Source organism: Rhineura floridana, chromosome 4 (assembly GCF_030035675.1).
Source record: "Rhineura floridana isolate rRhiFlo1 chromosome 4, rRhiFlo1.hap2, whole genome shotgun sequence".
NCBI classification, from domain to species: domain Eukaryota; kingdom Metazoa; phylum Chordata; class Lepidosauria; order Squamata; family Rhineuridae; genus Rhineura; species Rhineura floridana.
In genome coordinates, this window is record NC_084483.1 from 138,266,886 (window position 1) to 138,278,987 (window position 12,102).

The following is a 12,102-nucleotide window of genomic DNA, read 5'->3' on the forward strand; positions in this document are numbered from 1 at the left end:
GTGTGTTGATGGTGACATGCCTGGCTCTTCTGCCATCTTATATAAACCTGGGTGCAGTATACCGCCACGGAGGGGGCAGGATGTAAAGACCCGAACTGGCACAGCGTACTACCACGGAGGGGGTAGGATACACTGGCAGATGGCGAAATGCACTGCCACAGAGGGGGCAGAATGCACTGAGGTATCAGCGTTAATATAATATAGGCTGTTTTAGAGTTGGCACACTCAGATTAGTGCTGTAGGCTGGGTTTTTGGCTTGTTCACGGCCCCAGAGGGGGCAAGATATACAATGTAAATCAGATTTAATACAAGTCAACCACTGATATTAAAGCTCCAGCCTTGATAATGTAATCCAGCCACTAGGATTAAAGCTCCAGCCTTGATAATACAATCCAGCCCACTAGGATTGGAGCTCCAGCCTTGATAATATAATTCAGCCACTAGGATTACAGCCACAGTAAAAATGTGTGTAAATCAGCCTTGTGTAAGTTTGTCAGCAGCACATATACACAAACATACAGATAGATAGCCTGCAGGGGAGGTATCCGATGGTTAATAAATGGTAACAAAAAAGGCGGGAATTTTGAATTTCAAAAAATGGCACCTGGAAAAAAGGGCGGGAAAAAACGATCAAAAAAGGCTGAGGGAGAAGGAGCAATGGCGGCCGTCTGGGGACGGAGTGGGGGGAAGGACTGTCCAGCACAGACTAGCAGGGGAAGCAGCGGGGCCGAAAACCGCACTAGCGGCTCAAAGGAATCCCCAGAAGGGAACAGGCAGTAAGGGAAAGGCGGCAGCCGCCGCCGAGAGAGCCGCCGTCGCCGTTTGCAAAGCCCTTCACAGTGGGAATTAAAGCCATGTAGCGAGGGTGATCTGAGGGAAAAGGTATGATGGGGTAACGGCAGGAGCCGCAGCTGCAGGCTCCCGCAGAGATCGGAAGAGCCGCAGCCGCGGCAACAGAGCCGGGGGGGGGGAAGCTCCAAAACGATCAAAACCAAGATAACCGCAGCCGCGGTCACTGAGGGAACTCCCAGGCAACGGATACAACAGAGCCGGGGGGAGGGGGGACTCGAAAACTGCCAAAAACAAAAAGAGAGCCGCAGCCGCGGTCTCAGAGGGAGCCCCCAGTCAAGGAAAGAAAATAACTTGAAAAGAATAGCTCGGGAAAAAACGAAAAGAGCCGCAGCCGCGGTCTCTGAGGGGACCCTCAGTAGGTTAAACACAGAAGAGAAAAAAAGGATTTGAAAACAAATACACAAATACACAAACAAATACGAGACTTAGCTAAATGCTACGTGTAATTCCAATCTTGTTCGTACGAAGGCAAGAATGAACTGGAGAGTGGGAGGGGCATGACGTCCCTAGTCTTGACTTCAAAAACATTCTTGCCTTCGCACGATAGGTGGAACTATTTCCCACAGTGATGGCCCACCTCCTATGGAAAATGTACTTTGCATCCACATTGTAATGTTCCCACAGTTCCCACATCTTTTGTCACCTCTCTTGATGTTGGTGCACATTTCTATCCTGAGTCTGTGCAGGCAGAGCTGTATTATTTTAAGGAAAAAATAGGTTCTTCAAGGTTTTTTTGTCAGTGTAATTTTGTTGAAACTCTAAAACCTATGAAGAATATCTAGTTCATAGGAAGAGCATTAATAAAGGACTGCATGCGAGAAGATCTGATTCATTCAAAAATATGAAAAGTGATAAATCCATGTCTTTAATGTCATATATTTATATTTTCTTGAAATATAATTGAAGTATATTTAGAGCATTTTGTGGATTATGAGGAGAATGTAGGAATTGAGGCAATGAGGAGCAAAAAGAGTGTATTTAAGAAAATCTTCTTTATACCATTTCAGAATTTTAAAAGAGAAGAACAGAATTTTGTTGTGCAGAACGAAATCAACAACATGTCTTTCCTTATTACTGATACCAAGTCCAAGATGTCCAAGGTATATACAGCTAGAGATATTATACATGAGTTTCTCAACATATTTCCAAAACCCCTTTTTGCTTTAAGTTGTTGCAGCAATAATAATTTTGGGATTAACAGTCTTTTAAATTCCATAAACCTTCTTGCCATTGTGGAAAGAAAAAAACACTTCAAAAGAGCCAATTTGCAAAAGACTGCCAAAAGGACAGAAGTTTATTGATAAGAAACAGCAAGACACTGATGGCCATCAGGAGAGAACGCTCAAGATTGAACAGATCTCTCTCTGTAGACCTAGTTGCATGGGTTTATATAACCATTTGTTTATCACAAAGCTTATTACCTTATATAGATAATACATCGCATAAGGGGTGGTCTTACTTCCATGTGAGGTTCACATTCAAGTTGTCACGTGTCTCTCTAGCTGTTCCAGCTCAAACCTGATCCAAACTGCTCTTTGTTGTTGTTATGTGCCTTCAAGTCGATTACAACTTATGGCGACCCTATGAATCAGTGACCTCCAATAGCATCTGTCATGAACCACCCTGTTCAGATCTTGTAAATTCAGGTCTGTGGCTTCCTTTATGGAATCAATCCATCTCTAGTTTGGCCTTCCTCTTTTTCTACTCCCTGCTGTTTTTCCCAGCATTATTGTCTTTTTTAGTGAATCATGTCTTCTCATGATGTGTCCAAAGTATGATAAACTCAGTTTCATCATTTTAGCTTCTAGTGACAGCTCTGGTTTAATTTGTTCTAATACCCAATTATTTGTCTTTTTCGCGCAAAGCTCTCCTCTAACACTACCTTTCAAATGAGTTGATTTTTCTCTTACCTGCTTTTTTCACTGTCCAACTTTCACATCCATACATAGAGATCGGGAATACCATGGTCTGAATGATCCTGACTTTAGTGTTCAGTGATACATCTTTGCATTTGAGGACCTTTTCTAGTTTTCTCATAGCTGCCTTCCCCAGTCCTAGCCTTCTGATTTCTTGACTATCGTCTCCATTTTCATTAATGGCTGTGCCGAGGTCTTTGACAAGTTCAGTGTCCTCATTGCCAACTTTAAAGTCATATAAAACTACTGTTGTCATTACTTTAGTCTTTTTGACGTTCAACTGTAGTCCTGCTTTTGTGCTTTCCTCTTTAACTTTTATCAGCATTCATTTTGAATCAGTGGTTTCTGCTAATAGTATGGTATCATCTGCATATCTTAAATTATTGATATTTCTCCCTCCAATTTTCACATCTTCATCTTGGTCCAATCCTGCTTTCCGTACGATATGTTCTGCGAATAGATTAAACAAATAGGGTGATAAAATACACCCTATCTCAAAATGTTTCTAACAGATGTGAAATATTTCTGCTCCAACTACAACTTCCCTATTTCCTTAAGAACCATCTGTGCACAGTGTATTTTCCCTTTTTATATTTTCATAGCTAAGCATTATAATATGATTTGTTTTTGCAGGCCTCACACAATAGAAAGAAATCCAATATCTGCAAAGTATATATTCACTAACAGGCAAAAAAACCTTGCAGTTTAAGAACATACCTATAGCCAACAGGTATTTCTATCCAACTTTAAAAAACAGGGAAATTGGGCAGCTACAGTGAATGCACTAGGGGAGCAGGAGACCTGACCTCCTCTCTGAGATATTGGACTGCCCTACAGATTTATCAAAATGCAAACACAATTTGGGTTGGTCTTTCACAGTCCAATCCACTTCCTGTGTAGCTTGGAAGAATTTTGTAACGGGAAATTCGCCTGCTCATGTGGAGACCCCTCCCTTGCCAAGCTCCCCAGGAGAGCCGCTGGAGCAAGACCTCGCATGTGTGTCAACTCCAACCCCCCCAGGATTCCTCGTCTGGCCCTTCAAACGCTTCCCTGCCAGAAACGTCTCCTCCCCCTTCAGTGGAGCTGGCACCTAAGGAGTCTAGACTGTCCAATGAGCAGATGTGTGCACGCCCTCTGTCACCTTGTGTGCACCACCGAGAAAAGAGGCTTGGCCAGAGGGAGTTTCCGTGCAGGAGTCAGAGATTACGAGCAAAACCCTTTCCTACTTAAGCCCATGCTCCCCTGATGAGGGTGCTGAGTCAACTCCCCTAACTTGCTGCAGAGTAACCCTGAGTAGTTTAGTGTTACTCTAATAAAACAGGAATTAATTCCAGTCTCACCTCCGTTTCATGATTTTCACTCTGGGCAGGACAGTTATCTATCTGTAGTTCAAGTCCACATTTTGCACAGCCTGCATAGGTGATCAGAGTTAGAGAAGCAAATATGTCCTGCAGTGAAGTATTAGCATCAAAGACAAGCCATCTGTGTGGAGAGGAGGCAACAGCAAATTTCAGCTCTGTGATACAGGCTTTCACTTGGATCATTCCAGAACGCTTCTCCTCTAGATGTGCAGCAGGAGTGGTCATACTCATCAGTGGCTTGACATCTGTTTCAAACTTCTCTTTGAACTCAACAGCTCTTCTGTCATCATTGAAGAGACACTCCAGGGATGACCATGGTGTTGTATGCAATTCAAGTTCACCAGAGACAGGACTGTGTTTTGCAAATAGATATTTAAATTCCCAAATATGATCTTTTTTCCTTTGAAGTTGAGGATAATACACTATTAGAGCTCCTCATAACACTAAGGCATAATGCTGATCCTTGATTTGTTAGAATAATTTTTCTTTGTGTCTCTCCTCTGTAACTATGTAGATTCTGATAGCACAGTGATGTTGACAATTTTCACTAATGAGTGCACCAGCATATCTGGTTTGAGTTTATCTAGTTGAACCTGTTGTATGTTGTTCAACGTCTGGGTCTGTCTTTGGGGGAGAACTTGGAGATAGGCATACTTGGAAGACACATACGCCAGCAAATCCTGGAGAATATTGACATCTACTATGTGTGAAAATTCATTTTGACTAATAGTTGAGCAGCTTCCAAATTTCAACAACTGACTAGTAAATGTTGATTGTAGCATCATTTCCCTAGTCCAGTGATTCTCATATACAATGACATCTGTGAATAGTACGATATCTCCAGGAAATACTGTAAGTGGGTTCCTGGTCAAGTTTGCTGAGAATGGATTGATCATTTGCATGCTTATTGAGCTCAGTGGAATTTACTCCCCTGCAATCATGCTTAGCATAGGTGAAATTGTCCATGGGGAGGGAGGCCTGGAGTGGGCAGGGGAGGAGGAAGAAGGGAGAGGGGAGGGGAGGAAGAAGGGAAGAGGAAAGGAAGGTCTAAAACCCGACAGGAGCTGAGAAAGGTCCGGTTCGGAATAAACCTCCCCCCTGGGATAAAAACCAAAGAAATGATGAAATTTTAAAAGGGGTAGGCCTAGAAGTAGGCATTGTGAGAGCAGGGGCACAGGATATAAATTCAGAAGAGCAAAATTACCACAGGACAAACCACAAGTGCCAAAGACACTTGAAGAGAGACACTGCTTACAAGTGCCTGTACGCTAATGCTAGGAGCCTCCGAACCAAGATGGGAGAACTGGAGTGCTTGGTCTTAGAGGAGAGCATTGATATAGTGAGCATAACGGAGACCTGGTGGAATGGAGAAAACCAGTGGGATACGGTTATCCCTGGATATAAACTATATGGGAAGGACAGGGCAGGACGTATTGGTGGCGGAGTCGCTCTATACGTGAAAGAAGGCATTGAATCCAGCAAGCTCGAAACCCCAAAAGAGGCAGACTCCTCCACAGAATCGTTGTGGGTGGTGATACCATGCCCCAGGAGGGACTTAATACTGGGAACGATCTATCGTCCCCCTGATCAAAATGCTCAGGGAGACCTTGAGATGAGATATGAAATTGAGGAAGCATCCAAACTAGGAAATGTGGTAGTAATGGGTGACTTCAACTACCCGGACATAGACTGGCCGCATATGTGTTCCAGTCATGACAAAGAAGCAAAGTTTCTAGATATTCTAAATGACTATTCCCTAGACCAGTTGGTCATGGAACCGACCAGAGGGACAGCAACCCTGGACTTAATCCTCAGTGGGGACCGGGACCTGGTGCGAGATGTAAGTGTTGTTGAACCGATTGGGAGCAGTGACCACAGTGCTATTAAATTAAACATACATGTAACTGGCCAATTGCCAAGAAAATCCAACACGGTCACATTTGACTTCAAAAGAGGAAACTTCACAAAAATGAGGGGATTGGTAAAAAGAAAGCTGAAAAACAAAGTCCAGAGGGTCACATCACTCGAAAATGCTTGGAAGTTGTTTAAAAACACTATATTAGAAGCTCAACTGGAGTGCATACCGCAGATCAGAAAAGGTACCGCCAGGGCCAAGAAGATGCCAGCATGGTTAACGAGCAAAGTCAAGGAAGCTCTTAGAGGCAAAAAGTCTTCCTTCAGAAAATGGAAGTCTTGTCCGAATGAAGAAAATAAAAAAGAACACAAACTCTGGCAAAAGAAATGCAAGAAGACAATAAGGGATGCTAAAAAAGAATTTGAGGAGCACATTGCTAAGAACATAAAAACCAACAACAAAAAATTCTATAAATACATTCAAAGCAGGAGACCATCTAGGGAGACAATTGGACCCTTGGATGATAAGGGAGTCAAAGGTGTCCTAAAGAACGATAAGGAGATTGCAGAGAAGCTAAATGAATTCTTTGCATCTGTCTTCACAGTGGAAGATATAGGGCAGATCCCTGAACCTGAACTAACATTTGCAGGAAGGGATTCTGAGGAACTGAGACAAATAGTGGTAACGAGAGAGGAAGTTCTAGGCTTAATGGACAATATAAAAACTGACAAATCACCCGGCCCGGATGGCATCCACCCGAGAGTTCTCAAAGAACTCAAATGTGAAATTGCTGATCTGCTAACTAAAATATGTAACTTGTCCCTCAGGTCCTCCTCCGTGCCTGAGGACTGGAAAGTGGCAAATGTAACGCCAATCTTCAAAAAGGGATCCAGAGGGGATCCCGGAAATTACAGGCCAGTTAGCTTAACTTCTGTCCCTGGAAAACTGGTAGAAAGTATGATTAAAGCTAGATTAACTAAGCACATAGAAGAACAAGACTTGCTGAAGCAGAGCCAGCATGGCTTCTGCAAGGGAAAGTCCTGTCTCAGTAACCTATTAGAATTCTTTGAGAGTGTCAACAAGCATATAGATAGAGGTGATCCAGTGGACATAGTGTACTTAGACTTTCAAAAAGCGTTTGACAAGGTACCTCACCAAAGGCTTCTGAGGAAGCTTAGCAGTCATGGAATAAGAGGAGAGGTCCTCTTGTGGATAAGGAATTGGTTAAGAAGCAGAAAGCAGAGAGTAGGAATAAACGGACAGTTCTCCCAATGGAGGGCTGTAGAAAGTGGAGTCCCTCAAGGATCAGTATTGGGACCTGTACTTTTCAACTTGTTCATTAATGACCTAGAATTAGGAGTGAGCAGTGAAGTGGCCAAGTTTGCTGATGACACTAAATTGTTCAGGGTTGTTAAAACAAAAAGGGATTGTGAAGAGCTCCAAAAAGATCTCTCCAAACTGAGTGAATGGGCGGAAAAATGGCAAATGCAATTCAGTATAAACAAGTGTAAAATTATGCATATTGGAGCAAAAAATCTTAATTTCACATATGCGCTCATGGGGTCTGAACTGGCAGTGACCGACCAGGAGAGAGACCTCGGGGTTGTAGTGGACAGCACGATGAAAATGTCGACCCAGTGTGCGGCAGCTGTGAAAAAGGCAAATTCCATGCTAGCGATAATTAAGAAAGGTATTGAAAATAAAACAGCCGATATCATAATGCCGTTGTATAAATCTATGGTGCAGCCGCATTTGGAATACTATGTACAGTTCTGGTCGCCTCATCTCAAAAAGGATATGATAGAGTTGGAAAAGGTTCAGAAGAGGGCAACCAGAATGATCAAGGGGATGGAGCGACTCCGTTACGAGGAAAGGTTGCAGCATTTGGGGCTTTTTAGTTTAGAGAAAAGGCGGGTCAGAGGAGACATGATAGAAGTGTATAAAATTATGCATGGCATTGAGAAAGTGGATAGAGAAAAGTTCTTCTCCCTCTCTCATAATACTAGAACTCGTGGACATTCAAAGAAGCTGAATGTTGGAAGATTCAGGACAGACAAAAGGAAGTACTTCTTTACTCAGCGCATAGTTAAACTATGGAATTTGCTCCCACAAGATGCAGTAATGGCCACCAGCTTGGACGGCTTTAAAAGAAGATTAGACAAATTCATGGAGGACAGGGCTATCAATGGCTACTAGCCATAATGGCTGTGCTGTGCCACCCTAGTCAGAGGCAGCATGCTCTGAAAACCAGTTGCCGGAAGCCTCAGGAGGGGAGAGTGTTCTTGCACTCGGGTCCTGCTTGCGGGCTTCCCCCAGGCACCTGGTTGGCCACTGTGAGAACAGGATGCTGGACTAGATGGGCCACTGGCCTGATCCAGCAGGCTGTTCTTATGTTCTTATGTTCTTATGTTTTCATGCTTATTAAGTTCAGTGGGATTTACTCCTATTCAGTCATGGCTAGGATAGGTAAAACTGACCATGTGCAACCCTTTCCTTTCCAAAAGGAAAACATTGGGAATAATATTCTTTTTCAGAGTTTCCTCCACCTTTTTATTCTACAACAGGCACATGTAGGCTCCCACCCAAATTTAAACCAAAGGTATCCCTGACCACATCCACACCAGATCTTTATTTCTTTATTTCCCTTTAGACAGTCATGGCTTCTCCCAAAAAATCCTGGGAAGTGTAGTAGAGTGCTGAGAGTTGCTTCTCAGCCTCAGAGCTTCAATCAGAGTGGCTGACTGTTAAATTCATTCATTCATTCATTCATATACTGCCCCATAGCCAAAGCTCTCTGGGCGGTTTACAGTAATTAAAAATCATTCTGGCCACTGGAGCTCTGTCAGTGGAATAGGAGTCTCCTCTCAGCACCCTTCAGAAACTACACTTCCCAGGATTCTTTGGAGGAAGCCATGACTGCCTAAAGTGAAATCAAAGTCTGGTGTGGGTGTGGCCCCCTGATTAGCCAAGCCAAGTAGCTGTGAGTCTGGCTTTTAGAACACTGACAGTTGGTTCTTACTGAGCATGCCCAACATTATCATTGAGTTCAAGGCTAAATTTCTTAAGTAAAAATCAGCCAGGCATTTTTTTAACTTTTAAACTGCAGAAGATGAAGGTCAGAGTATGGGGCAAGGTCAGTAATAGGATTACAGGTACTCTGTGAAAATGGCTGATTTTTAATTAATTTCAACAGATTATGAGAACTCTTGACAGAAAAAAGTCCAAAAGGGGTCTGGTTTTTCTCTCTCTTTTTACACTTTGAACTCTCAATTCTCTCTGACTGTCTTGTGTATTACCATGAAAATTTAGAGGGTTATTAAGCAAGCGTTTCTGAGTTCAGGACTATAAGGTTTGTTTTGAACTGAGCTTATGGGAAGCATCAGAATGGCATGGGGGTATATTTTCAATTTAACATTGTGGAATGTGAAAAATCCATGCTGGCTATGGTATACAGCCACTCTTGTGGCTGTATAATAACACTGTATAGTACAAAGATGTATAGTATACAGCTAGTAATGATTTTTTCCAATAAGTCAAACTTTTTCACCATATACAATGCTCTCAGGTGGGACTTGAGCTCCACCTTGTGGTCGAAGGCAAAATAGCACTGTTTGGTTTGTCTTGAATCCTCTAGCTTTCCCTTAGCCTCAGGAAGCCAGTTATATTTTGCCTTCACAATTTGTGGTTGCATGCTTCGCGCTCTCTGCTTCCTACTTTGATCCTTCCTTATTTCAGGTTTATATTCAGTGTCTTAGTGTATGTTTTTGATCTGTCTGATCTTGTTTGTTACTAAAAAACCCCCCTCCAAACTTCCATTGCTGTTTGGCCTTCCTGCCCGACTGCAAGTCCTCAGTCCTTCTCCACTTAATCACCAGTCTCTTTTTAGACCCAAGCCGCATTATAGCAGTCTTGCCCCAAGCCGTGCTATCTCACAGCCCACCTGTTTCCCCCAAAGCAGTAGATTTTGATGGCAGATGCTTCAATTGATGCAGTCCAGTTTTCTGCTAGGGCACTGGCAGCGGGTGTGTTCACCAGAGGGACCCTGTGGCCACCTCATTGGGAAGCTGACGCCACAGCACGCTTGCATTTGACCACTGAGCCCTACATGGGGGGAATGCTCTTTGGCTATGGAGCCTTGGAGAAGGTGTTAGTCGAGTAGAAGACCATGCCATTGACAAAAAAAGGGAGGACAAATGCGGGTTTCAAAAAACGTATCATCCGTATGCTCCAGGACAATCTTTCCAGTCCTATTGTACCTCAAGTCAGTCTGGAAGGGGTAGGGATGTTCGGCCCTTTTGACCTTGGGCTAGACAGCATTTTTCCTACAGAGGACAAAGACAGCAATTCCTCAGAGAGCCAGGTTCAGAAGCATTGACTCGTGCGTGCAAACATCAGTTCTCATTGCACCCTGCCCCCATGGGAGCCTGTCTACAACTTTTTTGAGACAAGTAGAATAATATCACTCCAGAGCACTGAGTGATACAGACTATCAGGCACGGCCTCAATTTAGAGTTTATGGCCACACATTCTCACAGATTTCTCTCCTTCCCCTTCCCCTTGACAAAAGGGCCAGGATACAGGAACCTCTTCACCATCTCCTGCACATTTCAGCGATCAAACCAGAACCGCCAGGGAAGCATTACTTGGGTATTTATTTCATTTTTTTTACAGTGGTCAAAAGAGACTGCTCATTCTGAGTACTCTATCTCAAGCATCTCAACAGGTACATCCGATTTTGCAAGTTCAGGATGGAAACCCTGGTGTCTGTCACAGAGAGTCTGCAGATAGGGAATTAGATGACATCAATAGATTGTAAGAAGGCCTACCTGCATCTCTTGGTGTATCAGGGGCATCGGCGCTACTCAGATTCGTGGTGAACAGCCAGCACTGCGCTTTGATTTGGTGTCTGCCCCCACAGTGTTCACAAAGATTGAGGTTACTCTGGTGGCACACCTCAGACTGATAGGGGTACATGTCTATCCTTACCTAGATGATCTACTGATTCAATCACCATCAGAGTCAAAAGCTCAGGAGGACCTTTCCTGCACACTGGCATGCATCAAAGACCATGGCTTTCTTGCACAAGAACCACCTCCATCCATCCCAACATATTCTATGTTGTGGTGTATATTTGTTAAGCAGATAATAACAGTGGTCTGAAATGTGTGCGCGCCAGTGTGTGCGCGCGTTTACCTAAGAAAGCAGGCTTTTACCCTGCATTGAGATCACTGAGACTTAAGACTTAGTAAAACAGGAAAAGCTACTTTATTTATAGAAATACATAGTAGATAGAAAGGCATACCTAGTTCTAACTAACTAACTAAGTTGGAGGCGCAACGCCCAGTCTTGGGAATTGCCCTCATGGCTAGGAGAGAGAGAGCAGAGACAAAGGTGTCTTTTCTCTCTCTCAGATAGTCTGAGATGAGAAGAGAGGGAAGGGCGGAAGGAGGACGGGCAGGTAAGCTTCCCTTAAGACGTATCAGTCTAACGAAGGAAGGAAGGAAGTCAGAGCATCACAGGTAAAGGTAATCAAGCCTACCCATCTGGAGGACCCTAACTTTATCTCCGTTCGGGAACATAAACAAAAGAACAAAACAGGAGTTTCTCTTGCCCCACTTCCAGCATTCTACACTTGGGGGCCCTAATAGATACAGAGGTGGGAACTATAGTACTGTCACCAGAAAAAGTGGCCAAGATCCAATCTGCGGTTCACTCCATCAAGTTGGCCCACAAGGTGGATCTCATGAGGATAGCCAAAATTCTGGGACTCATGATCTCAATGATTCAGATCACTCCATGGGCGAGACATCATATGCACCCTCTTCAGTGGGCATTGTTGCCACTCCAAAGTGATATAGCTTCCCAGCATCATTGCCGGGTGCTGATGCCTGCTCAGGTACAATATTCTCTTCAGTGGTGATTGCAGAACTCAAATCTAAAGCATGGGGTGCCATTCAGGGATCCTCAGTGGACTGTCATCACAACAGATGCCAGCCGAACAGGCTGGGGGGCTGTGTGCACCAGTGACATGGTCCAGGGGAACTGGAGTATGAAAGAGGCTGGCCTTCCAATCAGTCTCCTGGAACTATGTGACATCAGACTGGCCCTGCAATACTTT

General features: G+C 43.8%; 2 protein-coding genes across 2 annotated transcripts in view; one reads left to right on the forward strand and one right to left on the reverse strand.

The window, feature by feature from the left end:
* The window catches only part of RYR2 (ryanodine receptor 2), a 725,812-nt gene that overhangs the window by 562,283 nt on the left and 151,427 nt on the right, over positions 1–12,102 (forward strand). The window contains exon 71 of the mRNA XM_061624580.1: positions 1,860–1,952. Within this exon, the coding sequence (XP_061480564.1) occupies positions 1,860–1,952 (93 nt within the window). The remainder of the gene's footprint in view (positions 1–1,859; positions 1,953–12,102) is intronic.
* LOC133384099 (shieldin complex subunit 2-like) lies at positions 4,073–4,965 on the reverse strand. The gene is given in 3 exon segments (XM_061626028.1): positions 4,073–4,601; positions 4,603–4,644; positions 4,646–4,965. Coding segments are annotated over 3 exon segments (840 nt in total). The 5' UTR covers positions 4,915–4,965.